General features: G+C 39.3%; 1 protein-coding gene across 2 annotated transcripts in view; it reads right to left on the minus strand.

Annotated features, from left to right (window-relative positions):
* Positions 1-589: 589 nt before the first annotated feature.
* LOC126248923 (phosphatidylinositol 5-phosphate 4-kinase type-2 alpha) overlaps positions 590-26478 on the minus strand; it is a 113454-nt gene continuing 87565 nt past the window's right edge. The window contains exons 6-9 of one of the 2 annotated variants that reach the window (XM_049950417.1): positions 16414-16582; positions 8615-8915; positions 8263-8475; positions 590-3558 (exon numbers count right to left, since the gene is read on the minus strand). In XM_049950417.1, coding sequence (XP_049806374.1) covers positions 8288-8475; positions 8615-8915; positions 16414-16582 — 658 coding nt within the window. In that variant the 3' untranslated portion in view covers positions 590-3558; positions 8263-8287. Of the gene's footprint in view, positions 3562-8262; positions 8476-8614; positions 8916-16413; positions 16583-26478 lie in introns of both variants that reach the window. The other variant, XM_049950418.1, reaches the window with a different exon arrangement.

A 26478-nucleotide genomic window follows, 5' to 3' on the forward strand; every position in this document is an offset into this window, starting at 1 on the left:
TTGCCACATCCTTGTATCAGAATTGTGTAAGAACTTATTAAAGAGCAAGTGCCTGTATTATGTTTCCAAACTTCAGTTTCATTTCTACAATTTCACTTGAGATCCACATGATCAAACTTGGTACAAGACATTTAGCATATCAACAGTTGCATACAAGGATTATGCATCTATCCATTCTGTCTTCACAGAATGGACATGAACTTTGTGAAAACAGAATTTTTACAAGCATAACATTAGTACAAAAAATTAATTAACAAGAAAAAATAAAATTGCTTAAATGATTATAAATATGGGGTAAAGAAATAAATATCTTTGAATTCATTATAGCATTGCTTCTAAAGACACAGAAATATAATTCTTCCTAAGACATTAGAGTTCCTTTCTTTAATGATAGTGTAAAGGAAATACTCGAAATCAGAGTGGTGAAAAATTCTTCCACTATTAATTTATTGAACAGTGTTCTCAGTCTGTTGTTCATTAAGTACTTTCCATTGAAGACATACTAAAATTTCTCCAACTGTTCACATTTCGTTGGCAAATAACATACAAAATACTATTACAGTGATTGACATAAAATCAGTATACAAACTTTGTAAAACAAATAACTAACAACGAATGTCAATATTTATTAAACGACAAACAGGTTTGTATTATGTAATTACAGATAATTACAAAACACAGAGGCAATGACCTCATGAGGATCACAAAAAGCATCTGTAATTACACAATGTGTTACACAAATTATGTACCATGAGACAGAAGTAGTTGTGACATTGGCATTTACAATTTTCTGTGTTCAATATCAACATACTGCATGTCTACAGGTGTTGCAGACTTACATGAAAACAAATTCAGTGAGCCTACTATCTGTGAAATGTCATTACTGCTGAGTCAAATTGTTTGAATTTTGGTCACCAAGTTTCTCGATTTCTTAACTATTTGAAAAAAACTAAAGAAAAAGACAAAATATTGACAATATACTCAAACTTTAGGAATTATGGATTCTTCTTCAAAATTCCCAACATTCCATCAACTTCTGTTAAACAAAAGAAATATGGACATCGATCTATATACTTGAAAATTACAAGCTCTGCATAAAAATAAAAGAAACCATAAAAATAAAAAAATTGCACTGTGGGTCTTGATTGTCATAAGTAACTCACAAAATAATATAAGTCACATGCTTTTTCACTTATAGAACTTATAAAATGTGTAATAAGAAATATTTAGACTAGACAACAAAAAACAAAGTACACTTTGTCAATTTTCCACTTTGTAAAAGGCTCCTCCTTGAACCTTCTTACTTGTGCTCCAACCCTCTCCTTGCATCCTACCTCCTCCCCCCCCCCCCCCCTTCCTCAGTTCCATTTCACTCTGATGTTACCCCTTGATCCTCTCTTCTCGATGCCTTCCCCCCCCCCCCCCTCTCTCTCTCTCTCTCTCTCTCTCTCTCTCTCTCTCTCTCTCCACACACACACACACACACACACACACACACACACACAAAATGCCAGTGCTGGAACCCAGAAGAACAGCATCATCAATTTAAATGACAACAAATATGAATCACATTCCATTTTTTTCCTGAAAATACTCTCATTCATTTTTTAACTTTCTTGCTGTGCTGATATTACAGAAGTATGTGTTATAAAGAAGCAGGAAAAGTACATCTTATTTTTGAGAAAGGTGGACCTGTCATTGTTATCAGCAGCAGAAAATGTAGCTACAGCAACCCCCTTCAAACATCTGATGTAAAATTGTAGGACATTCAAGTCAGTCAGGAGTTTGTAACATGATTTTGTCAAATAAAGAAAGGCACTAGCAAATTATGAATTTGCTTTGAAAAAATTCTACGAGAATGTCACTGAAATACATAGAAAGAACTTTTTCATTGTGTACCTGTGTGATTTTAATTGTTGAATGACATCAGCTTTCTGTCTGGGCCATCTAAGATGAAATGAAGCAACAGGCACTAGTTCTGGGCTCTACACTGTAGTCTCTTATCTGATCAATTACTTATCTCACATCAAACAACTAAAAACTGAGAGCATGTCTCCCATTTATTTTTTTAGGGTTTTGAAATTCTTCTGTATAAGAAGGAAGATTAGAGTAGAAGGTCCCATCAACAATTATGTCCTTAGAGACTGAGCACATGCTTGGACTGGGGAACAATGAGGAAGGAAATAAGACATGTCCTCTTCATATAAATAAAGACTTTAGGAAAGGACAGAAAATGTAAATCTGGAGGCCCATCAGGAATTTGAACTGCTCTCCTCCTCAATCCAAGTCCAGCGGCTAAACCATTGTCCCTCCTCATTCAATCCAATAAAAGAGCGATCCTTACTTGCCACACTACAACTCACTGCTGGAATGCACAAACACTTGCAAGAAACTTTATATTCCTTTACTGCCCCATGCATCATTACTGGTGTAAATTCAGAAATGGACATAACTAAAAATACTGCTACATTAAATAACAATATGAAAACCATAACATTTAGTGAAAATACCTTGATTCACTCTTCAAAATAAATAAATAATTTTCCCATGTATAGAGAGGGAGGGGGTGGGGAGGAGGTAGCAGCACAAGTTAAATTACTTCCACTCAAAATCTCCATCAGAAACAAGTATAAAACACAATATCACTTGGCTACTATAGTTATACATGAGCTATCACCAGTTCTAACAGGACTTTCAACTTTTATGGCATGCAGGAACCATCCTGCCAACTTTTACACTTCTATGCTTCCTTCACATAGAATGTTTCCATTTAACAGAACACAAGTTACTAAAAGGATGGATAACAAATAGAATACTGACTTCAGTCCACTAACACACATTTAAAATTCAAATGAAATCTGGGAAAATCATCACAAAATTATTTCTTGAACACTTGGAATTTCACACCTTCCTCCTCTGTTAAGAATACAAGAAATAATGAAAGAAAACAATTATGCTTCACACATCACTGTGATTTGAACATGAAGATTTTGATGATAGTTTGATGATGATGATGATGATGATGATGATGATTAAATGGATACATATTACAGTGTATATCAAGATGCAGAAAAATATGGCCCTTTAATGTAGAAACTTTGTCCTGTTTGTGCATGATGTGATATGCAAAGATGTTAAAATCTGTTCACTGTCCATTAGCTACTGCATAAAAATGTGACATATTGTGCCAAGATTATAAATGTTATTCTAAAAGCATCACGGATGTCAAATAACAGCTTTTTAAAAATAAAAAGCTTAGTTATAAAACTGTCACTAACAACAAAACAAAAACGTACATAATGCATTTTCACTTGAAAATATTTCTGGTACTTTAAAGACAGCCAAATTCAAGAGCAAAGACAATCTCCTCAGCTGTCAATCTACCTTCACTAATCTTTGGAAGTGCGTGCAGCACACAAGTCACTGGAAACACTATTAGCTAAGATATATGAAACAGTTCTTGCGTGATAGCTTCTAATGCACATCATAAGGCGATGTTTCAGATCTGTTGAACTATTTTTTTTCTTAATTTTCTTTTTGAAGGCTCCCACAGGAAAACTGCTGAAAGCATAAAAATAGCAATTAGTGCTGTATTAAACTACCATTTCATTCTCACAGAGAATATCATTAGACACCTACAGTAAATTTAAATACACAAGAGGTAAAACACATTTCTTATACTGCTGCAAAAGTTACAATACTCTTAATTTAATTGAACTCTGTAAAAATCAATATTTTATCTCAACCAGAAGAAAAGTCTAGCAATGACAGCAATGCTGTAAAGTGTCATATTTTTGAGAAAAATGAAATAATATGTATACCCTTTTATTGCCTGACTTGCTGCACAAGTCAGTGGCTCAGTGGTAAAATGTCATGGGATTTTTATCTGTCACTTATCACTTCTTTCTCCACTGGCAATTTTTGTTAATGCGAAAAATGCTGAGTTGTACACTAGTTTAGAATCCATGTTAAATTTAGGTCCTCCTGTAACTGGTTGGTTAAGTCAATTCAGAGGTCAGGGGAAGCAGTGACCCAACAGCTCTAATAGGTCCATGCTTAGTAAAGCACTGTGGTGTGCAAACCAACCTTCAGGTTTATGTCAGCTTTACTTTACTTTTCTTTTCTTTTTCATCCTGATCAATACTCCTCTCCAGAAATACAGAACAGGTGGAAATACTGATGCCCTGTGGTCCCGTGTGTGTGTGTGTGTGTGTGTGTGTGTGTGTGTGTGTGTGTGTGTGTGTGGGAGGGGAGGGAGGGGGGGGACGTACGTGCACTATACTCCAAGTATTTCTGAACACACTGTCATTATGTCTGGCACACAATTCTCTTGGGTGGGGTAGCAAATAACGAAGGTAACAGAAAGGACAGACAAAATTGTGTATATGAAAATACGCTGACATGCAGCTTGGCACTGCTTTCAGAAAACAATAAACAAAGTTTGCATGTTAGTTATAACCAACCCAACACAAGAGGGTATTTCAAAGAGGTAACTTTCTCACTTCAAATTAGCTTTTCACTCACTGAAGACAACTGTCACCTCTCTTCTCCTATACAGGTGAACCAAAATTCATGCACTCAGATGAAACATCACAGTACCTTACATACAAACAGTACAAATACACCTATAAGAAAATTTCATCCTGCACACATTTTCAGTAGGAAATGGAGGCCAAAGAATGGCAGTTTGGCAACACTACACTTACACATATGACAACTCTCTTCATTCAATACTGTGTAGCTGTGCTGCTCAGTTAGTACAGTGAACAGAGTTTTGCATTAGAGGACTCAAGGTTTGGATTTTGGGACTATGTCCAATTTTTATAAATTTTTTGTTTTCTAATTTTGATCTGCCCAATAATGCTGTAATATACATTGTTTCTCAAGCAATATATATCCTACAACTAGTTTTTCTAACAGCGAACACAACAATTGTTGCTCAGAAATTTTCATGAGGGATAATAGTCATTCTGAAATAAATTACTAGTCATAAGACAGTAATAACTACAAAACTTGTCAATGTGGAGAAGTTAAACATACATACTACATTCTGTAAGAACAGCCTGTTGTAATACTTTAAATACGCTATCAGCGATAGCACATATCTCGCAAAATGTATTTAGTCTTCAGAGTAGAGGCTCAAAGCGACATTCTTGTGATTCACTCGATCATGCTTCTCAGAACTCTTCACAACACAGTTGCATCCACAGTTACAAGATCAACATGGAAGTGTGCTACCACTTCCTGGGAGCGGCCCCTCATGAATACTGCTACATATTACCACTGTATTTGAAATAAAAGCTCTGTTGAACATGAAGTGGAATGTATTCTACTGCTTTGAGCAAATTGTTTGTGAGAAAGGCACGATATCTTCACTCAGTGCTCAGGAAACATGTAGGGATATAAGATACTGTCTCCCAATATTCAGGCCCATATGTTGATGCTAAAACAGACCTATTATTGATGGCTGCTGGTGTCATGGGGATTGTAGGGTTTGTTCATACAGAAGATACCATGTTGTGTAAATGCAGATTCATCAGACCATATTACAATTGGTATGAAGTTACTGTTGCCTTCCTGTAGTTGTTAAAGCTATTCACAAAACTGTGAACTTCAGGATACTGGTTTTGCATTAAGAAAAAATGATGGGGCAGGGGGGAGGGGGGAAGCCCTGCAACACATCAACAACCATGTACTCTAAGACATGCAGTTGCCTTGCTGCTTCATACATACACTACTGGCCATTAAAATTGCTACACCAAGAATAAATGCAGATGATAAACGGGTATTCATTGGACAAATATATTATACTACAACTGACATGTGATTACATTTTCACGCAATTTGGGTGCATAGATCCTGAGAAATCAGTACCCAGAACAACCACCTCTGGCCATAATAACGGCCTTGATATGCCTGGACATTGAGTCAAACAGAGCTTGGATGGTGTGTACAGGTACAGCTGCCTATGCAGCTGCAACACGATACCACAGTTCATCAAGAGTAGTAACTGGCGTACTGTGACAAGCCAGCTGCTCGGCCACCATTGACCAGACGTTTTCAATTGGCGAGAGATCTGGAGAATGTGCTGGCCAGGGCAGCAGTCGAACATTTTCTGCATCCAGAAAGGCCTGTACAGGACCAGCAACATGCAGTCGTGCATTATCCTGCTGAAATGTAGGGTTTTGCAGGGATCGAATGAAGGGTGTCAAAGTGCCATCAATGCGTGACCAAGACGTGTAACCAATGGCACCCCATACCATCACGCCGGTGATATGCCAGTATGGTGATGATGAATACACGCTTCCAAAGTGCGTTCACCGTGATGTTGCCAAACAAGGATGCGACCATCATGATGCTGTAAACAGAACCTGGATTCATCTGAAAAAATGACATTTTGCCATTCGTGCACCCAGGTTCATCGTTGAGTATACCATCGCAGGCGCTCCTGTCTGTGATGCAGCGTCAAGGGTAACTGCAGCCATGGTCTTCGAGCTGATAGTCCATGCTGCTGCAAACGTCGTCGAACTGTTCATGCAGATGGTTGTTGTCTTGCAAACGTCCCCATCTGCTGACTCAGGGATTGAGACGTGGCTGCACGATCCGTTACAGCCATGCGGATAAGATGCCTGTCATCTCGACTGCTAGTGATACGAGGCAGTTGGGATCCAGCACGGCATTTTGTATTACTCTCCTGAACCCACTGATTCTATATTCTGCTAACAGTCACTGGATCTCGACCAACGCGAGCAGCAATGTCGCAATATGATAAACCGCAATTGCGATAGGCTACAATCCAACCTTCAACAAAGTCAGAAAAGTGATGGTACGCATTTCTCCTCCTTACACGAGGTATCACAACAACGTTTCACCAGGCAACGCCGGTCAACTGCTGTTAGTGTATGAGAAATCGGTTGGAAACTTTCCTCATATCAGTACGTTGTAGGTGTCGCCACAAGTGCCAACCTTGTGTGAATGCTCTGAAAAGCTAATCATTTGCATATCATAGCATCTTCTTCCTGTCGGTTAAATTTCGCGTCTGTAGCATGTCATCTTCGTGGTGCAGCAATTTTAATGGCCAGTAGTGTAGTTTGTTGAGGCTTTTGGTGTATAGCTTCTGTAACAGATTCTTCATCAGGCAACATAGACAAACCTCTATTTAATGATGGTGAAAGGAGTGAACCTGTCTCTCAACAGCGAATCTACTGACAATGAAACAAATTTTTGGCTGGATGACACTGATCAGGATACTTAGCAGCATTTTCACAGGCAGTAACCCCAGCCTTGTTATCAGATGCACCGGGGGTCAAAAGAATGTTGATGGATTTGACATCTATGCATGCTATACTATCACCCTTGTTGTTTTACAAAAAATGGCTGATGTTCTCAGCCGTGTCAACAAGTGGTCAGCTGTACGTGTGAGTCACAGCTTGTGGAAACACTGCTTTTGTTCAACATTATTAAACCCATCAATGTCATTCATGAAAGGATTGATTCTAATTGTTTATTTACACTGGGAAAACAGCACAAGATTTTTCCAAGTATCCACTGATGTAGCCAATAATAACAATAATAATAGAATGGAAGAAATAATTTTCACTTGATGATGATGATGATATGATTATTATGAACTGAGTTTCATCATTTCCTGTGAAGCAGGTTGCTAGCCCCAATGGAGGTGTTATGAAACAAAGAAATTTAATGGACATGAAAGTGGTGAGCATGACAGGTTGGCACTACTACTTTGCGAGAATGGGTATGACTGCAGCAAAAGAAACCACTGCTGAAAATGGAACAGAAAGTATAGGGGAGTGTAGTGCACGTAAGAAAACAGAGTAAACATTTAAAGGCAAAACATGTCTTTAAAAGTGGAATAATAAAAATGATTGTACATCATTCGACTCTGTCACAGACCTGAGCTGCCACAAGCTGCCCAATTCTCATTCCATACATGCATCTCTTCAGCCTTTGATAGGAGGGTTCTCAACATTGCTGCTTTGCTTATGTGAGAATAACAAAGTGCCAGTAATGGCAGTTAGTAGTGTCATCCTTAAAGATGGTGGCACAGAAAGCTCAAGCCTTTCATTCAAACTCATGCAATCTGAATGCCAATGGTATTTTACTTATTTTTCTGGCTGAAGTCCAGTAGCACTTTTAAAAAAAGTTGCCTGGAAGAGGACCAAAGGAATTCTAAACATGTTAAAAACAGACGTGACAAAGAAAACTTCACTGAAATCAGTTGTGAAAACCATGAAAACTTACCGATGAAGGCTTGGTTTCTTGGCATTTACTCAATAGCTTTGCTCATGAAATCAATAAACCTCTTCCCATATTGCTCTGGATCACATGTTGATATGCCATCAACATTTGCTCCATATTTCACAGTTTTTGCAGCCTTAGCTGCCTGTTTCCTGACACCATAATGTGTTAACACATCAATCAGAGCCAGGAAATAAATTTCTTTAATGGGAGCACCTGTGAAGTAGAAATAAAGTTGCACATCATGTGCTCAATTAAAATGTAGGGTTTCACAAGCAGAGAAGTCTTAAACCCATATACAAATGACAAGAGAACTATTAAAAAGAGTACATACAAGGTAGGGAGGAACAGTTACCTTCTGAACTTGGTATGGCATATATATCCAACTCTGGTACAATTCCACCTTCATACTGAATACTTGACTCTCGCATAAGTGCCGCATGAGGCGAATCAGGCGGAGATGATAAAGGTCCCCATGCTCTGTCTCCAGCACCTTTCTCCACCGCTGATCCACTTTCTGAATCTTCATCCTCTTCCATGCCATTATTTTCTTCTTCTTCCTGATCCGTTCGTTCTCGATTTTCTTGTTCAGCCCTTGCACAGTCATGGATCCCAAGGAGTAGCGAATAGTCCATCAGATGCAGTTTTGTGAGAAACTGGAATCAGTAATAGGTATTTTACTTCCAAGCTAACAACATATCATCACAGCCAATAATTGTTTTTATGAACTTTTGCACTGTCACTCCATATCACTAATTTCATACACTTAAAATGTAAGAGAAATGCTGTAAGATTCATTTGCATAAGTAAAGCCTAAGAAAACTTTCTCACATTCGTAACTGCCAATTTTTTTTACTTGTTTGTTTTTATATGACTTTTTTGTTTGAAAGGCACGATAATATTTGTCAAAGAGTCACTCTTCTTTTACTTAAACTGGCAAATTGTAAAACAATACGTTAAACGATCTGCAGACAAATTCATATGTACTAAGACTTTAATTCGTCATTCTTGTACAAATTTACAACCATTGTCACTTTTTCTAAATATATCATCATATTTAGAGTTTATGTAATATTTTATGTTTATATGTTATGTGGTAGAACAATATATCACTGTAACTATTACGAGTGAATGCATGGTATCGCCAGCTGTAAAATGTCGCTTTCTACATAAGGTAGACCTCAACTGTTTGGTGTTTATGTATGTATATGAAGTGACTTGCTTTTGTTATCATATGCTAATGTACCATCTGGCAGAGTTACATTTTTAATTATTTTAGATTCAAAAATGCAATAAAGAATTCCTTTCTCCTTTTTCAAAGTTTCACCCCACTCTGCAGACGCATTTGCTGCTTTGGCACACAGTTTGTACTGGCCTTGTATGTAACAATTTCAACTTCCTAATACACCTGTTAATGTATAAGGGGCAGTCAAATGAAAACGAGACAGGTGGGAAAAATATTAGTAAACTGTTTATTATTATTTCAAAAGTAAACACCATTACAGTTAACATATTTATCCCACTGTGAGACAAGAAGGTCAATGTCTTCATGGATAAATGTTTGCTATCCTGGAGAGTGCCCCTTCATCTGAGGCAAACTGACAGAGATTAATGTCTTTCTTCAGGAAAGTCAAGTGCCCATCAAGTGACAGTTGATGTCTACCACTGACAGTGAGTACAGTGACTTAAAACATGGTGTTAGTTTCGACAATGACTATTAAATTGTGTGCGCTCACTCTTGGAACTGTTATGTCTGTTTCTTAATAATCTGATAATATGGCCATACTTTGGCACCTGTAAATACAAAAATTTTTAGGCTGTCATTTGTAAAAATATTTTTTATATGTCAGTAAGCCAAATATGAACTTGCTGTATCTTTGTTCTGTTTTTAGTAGGCTGCAGCTGAAAGTAGCGTGGAAGGCCAAAACTGTCCAACTGTGAAAGTTTTAATAAAATGAATATGCAACAGCCGAGGAGGAAACATTAAAGGTGCCTTTCAACAAATATAAGCCTGTGGTCCTCCACATGAAGAGTATGATTTTTATTTAGTAATAATCCTCATGAATAGAATTAGGACAAGTTTCTCACCATGAAACTCTCATGGCTAGTTTCAGTTAGTCAAAGTGATTTTTTTTTAGAAAAAAGGTATTAGTAAAGCAACTGATTACAAACAATTCTGAATGAAAAAGGAAGCTGTGAGACATGTATTTACACACCATGAAGATATCAAAGACTTAAGTAGGTCAGGAACATATGACTGTTATAATATTTTGTTACAAATATAATCTTCAGGTATATGATTGACTAATTCAGCAAAAATGGCAGTTTGCAAAGAAGACTGAGTAATACAAGATGGAGATACGAATGTATATGTTCATATCTGCAATCAATATAACTAACACACCACCTTTGTAGAGGTTAACAAACTTTTCAGGTCACTAAAATTTTAATGTTTTTCTCATCAAAAAGGTAATCAATATCTACAAAGCAAATCTGAATGTTGTCTTAATGATTATTCATCTGGCATATTGGTCTATAGGTGTATTACTTTTGGGATTCTGGAAAACACACACTGAATATAGAAAAGGTGAAAACCTAAAGAAGTACTCTACAGCAGAGTGCATTGGTCCTTTACTCAGCTTCCATTTATCATAAATCTCTTGCCCAGCACAAAGTCCGAATCAACTGGAAAAATGCAGGTGACAATTATATATAATGAGTATAAAATAAAACACCCACAACATTGCAGACCAATAACTGTTACAACTGTTTGCTGCAGAATTTTTGAACATATTCTAAGTCTGAATACAATAAATTTCCTTTACATAGAAAAGCTTCTGCCCACAGGCAGCAAAGATTTAGGAAGCATCGTTTGTGTGGAAGTCAGCTTGCACAATGCAGACTGTTAATGACAGTCCAAGCATACGGATTACATTCCCAGATATGCAAGTGGCTCAAAGAGTTCTTAGGTAATAGAACCCAGTACGTTGCTCTAAATGTAGAAGAATGTAAGTTAATGCAGATGAGTAGGAAAAACCAACCAACAATGCTCAAATATAGCATTAACAGTGTGCTGCTTGACACGGTCAAATCGATTAAATATATGGGCATAACATTGCAAGGTAGTCTGAAATGGAATGAGCACATAACGACTGCAGTAGGGATGGTGAATGGCCAACTTTGGTTTATTTTGTAGAGCAACTACCATCTGTCTGCATCCATAGCCACGTGGTCAATGTGACAGACCCTTATGCGGGGGAGCTGGGCTTGATTTGTGGTACTGTCAGGGATTTTTCCATGGAGGGAGGAATGGCCTGGGGAGCATTCAGACTTGTGATGCCAATTACACGATTAAGAGCTAGCAGTTTCAAGGTCAAAACACTGACAATGGCAGGGACTGCGATGTGCTGACCTCACACCCCTCCGTACCGCATCTGATGATGAATGACTGAGGATGACATGGTGTTCAGTTGACTATTGCGCAGTCTTCAGAGCCTGATCATGTAGTTTCCTTTCGTTTGCCACTACTATTTTATGGACAAGTTTGTGGGAATGTGGTGGTGAAATACCGCAGCAACCACTGGCTGCCAGTGAATGCAGGGTGTTGGCATTCCCATTACAGTAACAGAGTTGTTGATTTATTGTGAGACAGGTCACGCATCTCTTGATAAAACTTGCAAGTGGAGGATTAAGGCACGGTTTTTGTAGTACAGGCAAAGGGGTTTCTCCACTGACGGGTTTTAGTGGTACGGATGAAAAAGTGACTAGGAGCAGCACACTGGTATAACAGGGTGTCCTGGTATCCTGTGTAAACAGTTTTCATTTTAGAAGCAGACATTTTTGTAGTACTACCAAGATGTGGCGGGTGCACCAGATAAGGGACAACACGGGCAGCGTGGAACAGCTAGCCACAGTCACAAGCCCGGACCTCCGTCACTGCCACTGCCTGGTGTTAGTATAGTGCAGATGTGTGAGTAAAAATAAAGTATTTCATTTGATAGCCGAGTCTCTCTGGACCACAATGTGCCTGCAGCCCCACCTCAAGCCTCCATTGTATGCCATCCTGCACCATAGCCACCCCACCACCCCCAGGGTCTGTTACATCCGGAAGAATTTTAGGGCAGGGTAACTGATATAAAAGAATCCACGTACACAACACTAATGCGACACCTTCTCACGTACTGCTTGAGTGCCTCGGATTCCCACCACGTTGGATTAAAGGAAGATGTCGAAGCCATTCGGTATGTTCAATCAACATGCAAGTATCATGGAGATGCTTCATGAACTCAAATAGGAATCCCTAAAGGGAAGATGACATACTGTTTGCGAAACACTACTGAGAAAATTTAGAGAATTGGCATTGGAAGCTGACTCCAGAACATTTCTACTGCTGTCAATGTACATTTTGCGTAAGGAAAACGAAGTTAAGATAAGGTAAGAAAAAATATGGGTCATACTGAGGCATATAGATAGCTATTTTTCCCTCACTCTATTTGCGAGTGGAACAAAAAGGCATTGACTAGTAGTGGTACAAAGTAATGGTGGACTGAAAAGTACAAGGTCTGTTCAAAGAATTCCGGAACTTGCTCCACAAAATTTTTCTATGCTTACTTTTTACTCATTTAGGGTGTATATGGGGCCAATGAAAAAAAATTTCCCTATTTTTCCTGGAATTCCCGGTTAAAAATACGCTTTCTCCCAGATGAAAACACACTTTTTCCGTGTTAAGTGACAGCATAATTTCCCTTGTCAATCCTTTGAATGGTTATGCTTTTATACACGGGCGTAAAATTTCCCAGCTCTTTGGAAAATGAAACTCAGGGAAAAAGACACGTTTTGGAAATATCTTTGACATGCAGCAACATGTAAGCTGCATATTTTTGTATCAGGAAAACATACATTGGAATTCCACCAAACACCGCATGTTACTTTCCGAATCATTGAAATCGAGACTGCGATGCGCTTTTGTAAGCCAGTCATAGCTCATGTCACGTGATCTCGCCAACAGATATTCAGAGTATAGGACACGTTATGTAGTCAGCCAACAGCACCATCACTGAAATAGCATGAACACAGAAATAGGGAATGTTAATACTTTAAATTAATATACATAGTATTGCTACAAGAAAAGCAGAAGCTTTCACATATATTATTGGTCTCTAAGGTTGATAAGCTGCAAGAGAAGCTAAGCTTTCGCATGTAATGTTGACCTTTTTGCACGTGCTACATTTTAAGATATATCGCACAAATGTGCCAGTAAAATTTTTAATAATGACATAAATGACTGATCTTCATGGTTCAAAATTCTTCTAAATGGCTCATCATCAAAGAGTTGATTTTTAAATGAGAGTCAAAATGCTATGTGATTTAATAAATTCATGGTACATTCTCGCACATAGTTCAACCTGTTATTACTGTCTATTTCCATTCTGGTAGAATGAATCTATGGATTTTGCTAGTAATTATAACAACGCTGCTCATTCGCAAACCCAATCAAGCACATAATCAGACAGCGATTGGCATTCATCCGTTCGGCTTTACTCCGCTCAGCTCGTATAGCCCCGTCCCCTTTTGTCTGCAGAAAGTTTATTTCTAGATGCGATGAGGATTTTCCTGACAGAGACATCATGTACACTATGCACACATTCAAATATCAACTTATGATTAATTCAGAAATTAACTTAAAATGTGTTCAAAACCCAACAGGGAAGCGTTTCAAAATCATATGAATAATTGATAGACAAACGTGCGCTGGACACTAGGCGTTTTGTGAAACAAGTCTTTTTCCTCAAGAATATGAATTTGGTGCCCCCTTTTCCTGGTAGCATCTAGCTGCTTGCTGTGACTGCTCGCACAGCCAACAGCCACATTCCTGTAGCCAGAAGCGGCAGAATCTACTTCTCAAACGCGACTCAACTGAGCATGCGCATGAGCCCACTCGTAAATGCTAAAATGAATCTAAAGTAAATAATTGTGACTTCACGCTCCTCGGAGGCAATTTGTTGTTGTGATGCATTGCATAGTTTCCCTAAAGCCTTAGACAGCTTTTGCTGTTGGCACACGCTTGCATGAGCACTGTGTGTCATTGTTGTATATGGCACATTTCGTTTGCAATTTAAGTTTTTTCATTCTTTTTCTCTCGTTTATGTTTTACCGTTGAAGTATTATTCTGCAGTAGTGGTAATCAGTAATATCCTTTGTTAGAGTATCAGTTCTTACCAGTCAAAATAAAAAAAAATTAACTGAAAACTAAAACAATGAATAATTCCTGGAATTCTAAAAAATTCCTGGGTTTTTCCAGGTTTTCTCACGGATGAAAAAATTCCCAGGTTATTCCCAGTTGTCCTGGGTCATATACACCCTATTATTGTGCACGGTCTCCTTCAAAGTATTCTCCTCCACAATCAATACACTGCTCCCAACACAGTTTACACTTCTTGAAGCAGTCTTGGTACATCTCTTGCTGGATAGTGTGAAGCGCTGTCTGGGAATTTTCTTTTATCTCGTCTATTGTTACAAATCTTTGTCCTATCAATGGGGTTTTCAACTTCAGTAATAAGAAAAGATTTCACAGGTGCCAGGTCTGGAGAGTGAGGAGGATGAGGCAGAACAGTGATTTCGTGTTTTGTGCCACAGTCACACACCAATAGGGATGAGTGTGCACGTATGCTATTACGATGCATGAGCCATAAATTGTCTCACCACATTTCAGGCCATTTCCTTCTCACAATTATTTGCAGGCATTGCAACATGTCCCAACAGTACCATCGATTAACAGTTTGTCCCTGGGGCATGAATTCATGATGAACTAATCCTTAAATGTCAAAGCAAACTATCAGCACGGCTTTGACATTTGATCTGACCTGATGAGCTTTTTTTGGTCTTGGAGAACTTTCCTTGACCCACTGTGAAGACTGAAAGGGAGGAATGTGCAGGTGCATTATCGTGATGCAAGAGCCACGAATTGTCTCGCCATATTTCACATTTACTAGCAGGCATTGCAGCATGTCCCACACTGCTATCGATTAACAGCTTGTCCCCATGGCACGAATTCATGACAAACCAATCCTTCAAAGTCAAAGAAAACTATCAGCATGGCTTTGACATTTGAGCTAACCCGATGACCTTTTCTTGGTCTTGGAGAACCTTTCCTGAGCCATAGTGAAGATTGAACCTTGGTCTCAGTATCATAACTGTAGACCCACATCTCATCACCAGTTATGATTCTCTTAAGGAAAATCTAGTTGTCATCTGCACGGGAAGCTCTTCACAGATTGTGAGGCGAATGTCTTTCTTATCTCGACTATGAGCCGTGGAATGAACCTGGTGTCAACATGATGCATTCCAAGATGCTGTCTCAGGATTTCATGATATGATCCAACAGAAATGTTACATTCTGCTCCTCTAACTCTGCCATCTTGAAATTCACAAACTGTGCAACACAACATTCTATTCAATACAGTACTGAACAATAACTAAAAGACATACAACGATCAAACTTACGGCAGTCACACATTAAATACAGGTGTGTGCAGGGATGCCACCCACATTTTGCTCCAACACAGAATTGGTGCAAAATTACGAATGTTCGGGAATTTTCTGAAAAGACTTCTTATGTACAACACATATGTAGTTGTAGTGGGAGCGGGGATGTAGATGTAGATATAGTAGTAAGATTAAAATGGAGAAAAAAGGGAAGACAAAATGCATTTTTTGTGGCTTCATGCAACTTCAGAAAAAGGTAACCTTTAAAATAATATAGCATATAATTCTGAATTGTTTCACATAATTCAAACAGTATTTCCTAATCCAAAACAATTAGCTTCCCTGAAGGATGACATGATAGAATATCTATTCCCACTTTCCACACTACAACACAAGATGCAAAATACTATTGCCAGTCTGACAACTGTTACATCCCAGTGCTGAAATTAGCAGAGTGAGCAATATGTACTGCAGGCTCCTTTCATGGGTATTGCTTTTCAATATTAAGTCACTGAAACCTAAAAGATAAGCAGATTCCCCAATGAATGTGTTAATTTCAGCCTCAAAATTAAACATCGGGGAAAAAATCTCTCATAATTTTAGTAGTAAATGCAAGAACCAAATGTTCTGATAAATACGTGGTAAAGTAGTAATGTCAAAGAAAAGTACCTCAACATCTGCAGTTAGTGTTTCCAGCAGTTTCTCTTTTGCATCATCACCAATGAAAATTTTCATCCCTTCTTTGACAAAATCATTATCTTTAAGTGTCGGCAAATCCTTTTCCCTTTCTTTGTCAGAGGCTTCTCGATCCACTGTGGAACCTTTCAAATCAAATTTCCTGGAAAAACAGGCACATGTAACAGAAATCTATTTAAATTCACCAATCATCATCTGTGAGTATGTAATAACCATGACAACAACTACATTTACATTTCATGAAAGAATACATTAATTAGAAATATAAGATGACTGTCCCCTACATCCTATCTTTTTCAGTTTTTTTTTTCTTTTATGTATAAAAGAAGCAATTATTGTAGTAGGGAATGTAGGCAAAATCTGTTAAATAAGTCAGTTTTTAAAATCATAATATGGGCACACATATTTATTTAAAGCAAAGATTCAAAGATGAGGGTATGAAACATGAAAAGGGAAACTAGAGTGGGAGGGCAGTGGGGGCTTGGGAGATGGAAGAGGGGAGAGGGAAGGCTGTAGATGGTTGGGAAGTGGAGAAGGGGGAGGGAAGGAGGGAGGAAGGGAAGGAGGGAGGGAGGGAAGGAGGGAGGGAGGGAGGAAGGGAGGGAGGGGAGGGGAGGGGAGGGGAGGGCTGTACAGGACAGGAAGGTGAAGGAAGGAGGACTGTATAGGGTTGGGAGGTGGAAGAGGGAGGGAGTTATGTACAAGGTAGGGTGGGGGCAGACGGATTTAAGAATAAGTAGGAAGGAGGGGGAGCAGAAGGAAGGGGAAAGTGGGAGGGAGGGGGGAGTACGAGGCTGGGGGAAGTGGGAGGGAGGGGGGAGTGCGAGGCTGGGGGAAGTGGGAGGGAGGGGGAGTGCGATGCTGGGGGAAGTGGGAGGGAGGGGGAGTGCGATGCTGGGGGAAGTGGGAGGGAGGGGGGAGTATGAGGCTGGGGGAAGTGGGAGGGAGGGGGCGAGTACGAGGCTGGGGGAAGTGGGAGGGAGGGGGCGAGTACGAGACTGGTGGAAGTGGGAGGGAGTGGGCAAGTACGAGACTGGTGGAAGTGGGAGGGAGTGGGCGAGTACGAGACTGGGGGAAGTGGGAGGGAGTGGGCGAGTATGAGACTGGTGGAAGTGGGAGGGAGTGGGCGAGTACGAGACTGGGGGAAGTGGGAGGGAGTGGGCGAGTACGAGACTGGGGGAAGTGGGAGGGAGTGGGCGAGTACGAGGCTGGGGGAAGTGGGAGGGTAGGGGAAGTAGGACACGGGGGAAGTGGGAGGGAAGGGAAAGAAGGATGGGGAGTAAGTGGCACGGAGGGCCAAGTGGGACGGGAGGGCAAGTGGGGCAGGATGCAAGTGGGACGACAAATAAGAGGGGGAGAGAGAGGGAAGTAGGGGAGAAGGGAAACTGAGAGGGAGGGGGAAGTGGGAGAGAAGAAATGGGAATTAGGAGGGAGGAGTAAGTAGGAGGGAGGAGGAAGAGGGGAGTGGGAGAGAGGGGAAGCACGACGGAGGGGGGGGGGGGGGGAGTGACAGAGGCAGGGAGAAGTATAATTTTGTTACTTAACTAACATTTACATTCATGGTGTGCACTAAATTTCTCTGGTGGCAGTAAATATTAGTCCTCAAGCTCATATTGGTGAGCTGTGTTGTTGTTGTGGTCTTCAGTCCTGAGACTGGTTTGATGCAGCTCTCCATGCTACTCTATCCTGTGCAAGCTTCTTCATCTCCCAGTACCTACTGCAACCCACAACCTTCTGAATCTGCTTAGTGTATTCATCTCTTGGTCTCCCTCTACGATTTTTACCCTCCACGCTGCCCTCCAATACTAAATTGGTGATCCCTTGATGCCTCAGAACATGTCCTACCAACCGATCCCTTCTTCTGGTCAAGTTGTGCCACAAACTTCTCTTCTCCCCAATCCTATTCAATACTTCCTCATTAGTTATGTGATCTACCCATCTAATCTTCAGCATTCTTCTGTAGCACCACATTTCGAAAGCTTCTATTCTCTTCTTGTCTAAACTATTTATCGTCCATGTTTCACTTCCATACATGGCTACACTCCATACAAATACTTTCATAAATGACTTCCTGACACTTAAATCTATACTGGATATTAACAAATTTCTCTTCTTCAGAAACGCTTTCCTTGCCATTGCCACTCTACATTTTATATCCTCTCTACTTCGTCCATCATCAGTTATTTTGCTCCCCAAATAGCAAAACTCCTTTACTACTTTAAGTGTCTCATTTCCTAATCTAATTCCCTCAGCATCACCCGACTTAATTCGACTACATGCCATTACTCTCGTTTTGCTTTTGTTGATGTTCATCTTATATCCTCCTTTCAAGACACTGTCCATTCCGTTCAACTGCTCTTCCAAGTCCTTTGCTGTCTCTGACAGAATTACAATGCCATCGGCGAACCTCAAAGTTTTTATTTCTTCTCCATGGATTTTAATACCTACTCTGAATTTTTCTTTTGTTTCCTTTACTGCTTGCTCAATATACAGATTGAATAACATCGGGGAGAGGCTACAACCCTGTCTTACTCCCTTCCCAACCACTGCTTCCCTTTCATGTCCCTCGACTCTTATAACTGCCATCTGGTTTCTGTACAAATTGTAAATAGCCTTTCGCTCCCTGTATTTTACCCCTGCCACCTTTAGAATTTGAAAGAGAGTATTCCACTCAACATTGGTGAGCAGGCACTTGATTTTCAAGTAACTCCTTCCATCTGTGGTAAGGTTTGTTAGTGTGAAAAAAGTTGAGTTGCACTGCAGCTCGGAGTTGATGTACAATGGTATGTTCCCCTCCAACTGGCTGGGCAAGTAAATTGGAAGAAGGAAGGCAGTTGCATACCTTCTCCAACAGTCATGTCTAGTAAAGCACTGTGGTGTTCAAAACACCTTCAGATTGATGACAGCTTTGCCTATTTTAACAGACACTAAGGGATACTCAAGATAAAAATTGTTTGTGTATAGCTTTATTTAACTGAATCCCCCCCCCCCCTCTCTCTCTCTCTGTCTCTGTCTCTATTTATCAACTAAAATCATTTTCACAAGTTGTTTGGTAGTGATATATTACAAATCCCTAACATATTAAAAGAGTGTACCACACTTAGATTCAAATCCAGGCTCTTGCCTTTCACGGGCAATACTGTTAACAACTGAGCTATCAAGATATGACACTCAACATGTCTCACAACTTCAACCTGTGTATCAGAAACTTTACAGAGACCCTGCCGTATTCTTCACTGGATTGGCAGTCCTGGAAAAAAGTACATGTTGACATGTGTTACCCACACAACTGTCCGTGAAAGAAGAGATGGACCCAGATCTGAGTCCCAGTTTAATAATGAGTTAGAATCTAAAAGGAAATACAATAACATCATACATTCTACAGCAGAGTTAAAGATTCGTACTACAAACATCTATTATAGCTAGTTAATTACATGTTTCATTGATCAACCTCACAGTGACAATTATGATGTGGAATGTGTCATGTGCATACGAAATGCACACACGAATCACGGATCCTTAAAAAAAAAAAATTTTTTTAAGCTACTCTATTCCCTTAAATGGCACAAAATGCATATATTATACCTATATATTTATTTATTCCTATTCAAAAATTCATCTACGGTATAGAAGGAGTTGTCAAGGAGATAAGATTTCAATTTATTTTTGAAACTATTACTGCTGTCTGTCGGAAATTTTATTTCATCTAGTAATTTATCGAAAAGTTTCACAACAGCATATTTTACCCCTTTCTGTGCCAAAGATGGGTTAAGTAGAGGATAGTGTAAGTCTGTCTTTCTTTTGGTATTATAATCATGAATGTCACGCTGGTCCATGTTGTTGAGAGCAAATTTCATTACTGAGTAAATGTACTTCGAGGCTGTTGTAAGAATTCCTAACCTTTTATACATATGCCTACAAGATATGCAACTATGAGCCCCACACATTACTCTAACCACTTTCTTTTGAGCAGTGAATAGTTTTTGCCTATACAAAACATCTCATGGAGCACGCATGTATGGGAAAAGGATCTGTATTAATATTAACTGAGTGATTGGAGTAAAGCAAGAGTTATGATTGCTAGGTCCCACAGCTGTTGACAAGGAAGACAATGAAAACCAGGATGACAGAATGTCATGATCTTTCAAATTTATAAGTAGTCACTCCAGAATTTTTTTACGGAGTTATAGTGTGTGATGAAATCTGGATATTTTATTTCAATTTTGAGAGAGAAAATGATCTGATGAATTGCAGGCTTTCTTTCACGATCTCTGCACTGAAAGAAGCAGCAACATGTTGAATAATAGGTGGGGAAAGAGGGGCTGCACGGGGGGGATTTTCATATACTTTCTTGAACATGAAACAAATGTTACCAAGATACAATGCTGTTAATTGTTGGTCAAGCTGCAGTGTACCTTTTGCCCACATGAAGCACCGATGACCTTAGAAATTGGTCAACTGGTATGGACAGTTGTGCTGTAACAACAAGCAGCCCTGGTGTAATAATTTACCCCGAACCTTTGCAAAATTGTATTGGTATCATTGAAACAAAAATAGGTGATTGGTGGAGTGCAATGAATCAAATGGATCACACTTTAAGAGACATCACCAAAGAACTATTGTTTTCACATAAAATATTACTTCTGTAGTGATTTACAGTTGCCTAGCTATACTGTCCAGTGGGATACATTTTGATTGGCCATGGTATTTTTGATGATCTTCTTCATAGGCAGACTGTTAACTGGCTACAGATCTAAGATTAAATCTAAATGCTCTCCCACATGCTCAATATCCTTTGTCATCATTTATGAATTAAAACTGTTGTATACAGATACATCACGAGTTGTAACACCGTCACAGTGGCTTTGTTACACCAAATGTATACACAATATTTACATTCACTGAAATGAGACCAGATAACTTGGGACACAATTGTGTGAACTTACAGTTTGGACAGTATATGGTAGAAACTGACACAGAGAAGGAACACTGCATTTCCGAAATTAACCCAAAATCTGACATTTCTCTATCAGTGCATTTCTGAAATTAACCCAAAATCTGACATTTCTCTATCAGTTGTGGACATGTTTTCAATTAGCACAGTTACTATGCCAGTCAGTTAGTGCCCAGTAGTCAAAAATGTATAAATCTATGTTAGTTCTGAGTCTGTAACTGGGCATCAATGAGTGCATATCCTTTGTTCAGTATTTTCAGGTTTGGTACCACATAGTTGAAATGTGCACATCTTATGTCCAGTACTTTCTCATTACAGTACATCATGTATTATATAAACATCTATGTTAATCATCACAACTTGTGAACTTTGTAAAACTTCTATTAGTCAGTGTAGCTTACTGAGCTGTGCTCTGTGTTACAATATTGATGTTCATATATACAGAGTGAGGTACCTTGGCGGTGATGGTGATGGTGGTGGTGGTGTGGGGAGGGGGGGGGGGGATGCCCCAGGTGCAAAATTGCAAGGACTTGCATATAGTCCATATAATAACTGATCTTCTATTTTCACTGCTTTTTTAACAATTATTAATCGACATGTTCAGTCACTGGAGTGGGGGTCGCTCCATCCTCAAAAAGGCAGGTCATGAGATCTCCGATTTGTTGTGGTGGCCCACTTTTACTTTGAGTGCATGCGCAAAACAAGTACTCTTGCTTGCTTCATGACTCCATTATTACGTTTCAGTTCGGAAATAAAGGTTCTCCCTAGTAGCCTACACCAGGACTGAAAGACATAAAAAAAGTAGCCTCTGGATATAATGCACATGTAAATAATATTTCTATTTCATAGAATGGTGCATAAGAAAGTTTAGTTAGTAATAAATTCATTTTTGAATTGTGGAAACGGCAGCTTTTTTACTGGCAACACTTTGCAATAAGAGCGCTGCTGTTCCCAGAGTACAGGTGGACAAAAGTTCTTTGTTACTAACAGAATCACCGAGGTTTGATGCTCTGTAGAGGTAGTACCACTTTACACAAACAGATGGTGCTGACTGTATGAACTTTATGCTAGTCTGTGTTACTCGATTAATCATAGTGATCCCATTCCCACAGTTGCAGCTGGCAAGTGATGTATAAATGTAAAAGACTGTTCATAGATAATCCTGGGGAAAACATGCTTATGTCCAATGAAAAAGATCCTATGCTGCCAGAAAAAAATGTTGTTGATCATCAGGCACTTTGTAAAAGAATAATGTCTGATGTTTCCTGTGATGCCAACCCTGAAGGAATAAGGAAAAGTATACACATTCTGTTTACAGAAGAGAGTACAGTAGAGCTTTATCCATAGACCAGCACACAAAATTCCTGAATCCATACAAATGAACCACAGAAAATTTATCCAGTTCATAGACAAAAGCAAGGCTTGGAGACACCGGTTGCCGACGGCATCTGTGGCTATGGAAAAACTTAACTGTGCGTGGTTGATGCAGAAAGGACCATCAATGCTGATTATTACTAGGGAGCACAAGCAGTCCAGAATGGTATTTTCACAAATCTAGACAATTCCATTCTTATGTATGATGGAGTGACAATTCACACAACCAAACAAACAATGGCACTTATGGAAAGAACATTCCCCACTGTTTGCAAAGAGCTGCCTGGAACAGGTCAGACCTAAACCTATAGAACACCTGTGCACGAGACTACAGGATATAGTCTTCAAAAAATGGTTCAAATGGTTCTGAGCACTATGGGACTTAACATCTATGGTCATCAGTCCCCTAGAACTTAGAACTACTTAAACCTAACTAACCTAAGGACAGCACACAACACCCAGTCATCATGAGGCAGAGAAAATCTCTGACCCCGCCAGGAATTGAACCCGGAAACCCGGGCGCGGGAAGCGAGAACGCTACCACACAACCACGAGTTGCGGACATATAGTCTTCGAAGAACCTTGTTCACACAACAGAAACCAGCTTATTTCAAGTGTTCATGAGGAATGGAACAGCAGAACTCATGGAGAGTTTTGGCAGATGAACTGAAGAATTATCCCGTAATCAGTGGTGCCATACAAAATACTGGAAAAGTGAACAAATCATTGCGCAAATCATTCACTCAAGTGCAGCAATATGAAAAGAAAAGAAAAGATAGAGAAAGAAAGAAAGAGAGAGAGAGAGAGAGAGAGAGAGAGAGAGAGAGAGCGCGAGAGAGAGAGAGGAGAAGAAACCTGTAAAACTGTGTAATAAAAATATTCTTAAAAAGCTTCAGGGAGAAACTGTCCATACATCCTGCAGTTTTAGTGAGTTTCCCACAAGAAACAGTAGATATTGAGATTGGTCTTAACCGTTACGTACCCGAGAAGGATATCTGAGTAACCCCAAGCAAGTGTTTTCTTCATAATTATTTTAGTTTTTGCAAACAATGGACTGTATTTTTTGTATTTGTCCACTTAAATGTCTGTTAAGACACTTTTTTTTGTATTTAATGTAGCCTATAAAACTTCATAATCTAAATAAATAGGCTGGGGCAGCATGAATATCCCACTCAGTATTTCTCGTAACAGTGGTTTCTGGCTAGCTACAGGGCTTATAGTGCACATTCTGTCCTGTTTGTCATTCCCTTTCTAACTGGTACAGATGTACCACCACCTACTGTAGCCCTGGTTCCCTCCTAGCCTTCAGTAGTGCCACTATGACGACTAAAAATTTTCAACACTAGTTACCAACTAGTTGTGTTTATTCCTTGGTTGTTTATATGCATTTTTTCAACAGATAATACTGGCAGATCATTTTTTAAGGATTCATTTTATATGAAGTTAGAAAATGGCAACTGAGTTTTAAGGACAGGGTTGTCGTATTCTCCTGTGAAATACACTATATATTGCTTTTCTTGCGTGGTTTGAAAAAATAAAGGGAGAAGTTCTTTTGTAGAGCCATGTGGTTTTAAAACGTGGAAAAAGCTAAGCAGGGTATTAGATATTGAAAAAAGTTGTCACTGTGTTGAAGCATTTGAAAACTGGAGAGCACTTAAAATGAGACTACAAAAAATATGTCACTTAGAACTGGAAGGCTGTATTAACAAGAATTCTTACTGTATTTGGCCAGATAATCTTTACCCTTGGACACTCACAAGATCTTTGTGGAAGTAATAACTGGATTTTTCCTCAAAACTTTCAAGCAACTTGAATTTGAGCCAACTGTGAATCATCTTCACAAATTTCAGCAGACTGACAGCTATGGTGTGTCTCATCTTTCTCCATGGAGTCAAAGTGAATTCATCAAACTACTTTGAGATCAAGGCAGAATAGAGATGTTAAAGAAAATTCCTAAAGCTACATATTTCTCTATCATATTTGATAGTACACCAGATATATCGCATACCAACAAAATGTCTCCAGTAATTCGTTATGTACACACTTCGACTTAAAACCCAGCTGGTAACTGCCTGCCACGAAGTCTAAGTCTGCACTGATCGCAACATGGAACCAATAACATGACAACAGTGATAATTCTCTATATCCACCCATCTGCACAATCTGGCACACAGTAGGCTGTGGCAGTTCCTGAAGGAAGTCTTGTTTTCTGCTTGAGTTATTATACTACACCTACACCCATGGTCTAGCAGTACACAACATGTTGCCTGAATGCGTCTTGCAATTGAACCGGCCTGTTGCCTAAATTTTTATAGTGCCTTTCGTCTGAATACGGAAATCCTAAACGTTATAGTGGTACAGTTTGTTTTTCACTTTCTGACACACCAGTAATAACTCTTCCATACAATAACATTTTTGTGACAAATTTCTTGGCAGATTGTCTGCCTTTGAACGCTGCATGCGTCAGACCTCTCCAGGTCCCATTTGCTGGCTCCTGGCAGTGGTTGCTGCAGTGGAGCTGCCCTCCTTCACCTTGTGTAGAAAGCATCAGCTACCACTTGAAAAGTATAAAATGGTTTATTGCTGTTGAGTGACACTCCACAAAAAGTCTATGATTTTCGTTTCACACTTGATAGCAACAGAGGCAGATGAACTATTTTTACATGATGAGTACTGTATTATAGTAATATGCAAGACATGAGTACGGCTCAAAATTAATTTTATAGTTTTTGATCCAATTAGAATACCTTACTATGTTGTTTAATGTTATTACTAATGCTTTATATCTCGTTTCTTTTTCTTTTAGAAGCGATTCATCAATCAATTTTTTTGCATGTGTGGAACCACTGAGCTAACGTGATGCTGCTGGGAGGTGGTCTGTCTCATCCATTTTATTACTTATGTGAAGTACAGCACTCCTGGAGAGAAGAAAATTAAATTTTCTGTCTCTGTGTCTCATCTTACATGAGGATTATATCTGGAGGATTATATCATTAAACTGAAATGAATTTAATGGAACAATTCAGAAGTAAGCACACTATCACAGGGTTGCCAAATACAGGGTTATTACAAATGACTGAAGCGATTTCACAGCTCTACAATAACTTTATTATTTGAGATATTTTCACAATGCTTTGCACACACATACAAAAACTCAAAAAGTTTTTTTAGGCATTCACAAATGTTCGATATGTACCCCTTTAGTGATTCGGCAGACATCAAGCCGATAATCAAGTTCCTCCCACACTCGGCGCAGCATGTCCCCATCAATGAGTTCGAAAGCATCGTTGATGCGAGCTTGCAGTTCTGGCACGTTTCTTGGTAGAGGAGGTTTAAACACTGAATCTTTCACATAACCCCACAGAAAGAAATCGCATGGGGTTAAGTCGGGGGAGCGTGGAGGCCATGACATGAATTGCTGATCATAATCTCCACCACGACCGATCCATCGGTTTTCCAATCTCCTGTTTAAGTAATGCCTAACATCATGATGGAAGTGCGGTGGAGCACCATCCTGTTGAAAGATGAAGTCGGCGCTGTCGGTCTCCAGTTGTGGCATGAGCCAATTTTCCAGCATGTCCAGATACACGTGTCCTGTAACATTTTTTTTGCAGAAGAAAAGGGGGCCGTAAACTTTAAACCGTGAGATTGCACAAAACACGTTAACTTTTGGTGGATTGCGAATTTGCTGCACGAATGCGTGAGGATTC

This window comes from Schistocerca nitens, chromosome 3 (genome assembly GCF_023898315.1).
Source record: "Schistocerca nitens isolate TAMUIC-IGC-003100 chromosome 3, iqSchNite1.1, whole genome shotgun sequence".
In the NCBI taxonomy this organism is placed as follows: domain Eukaryota; kingdom Metazoa; phylum Arthropoda; class Insecta; order Orthoptera; family Acrididae; genus Schistocerca; species Schistocerca nitens.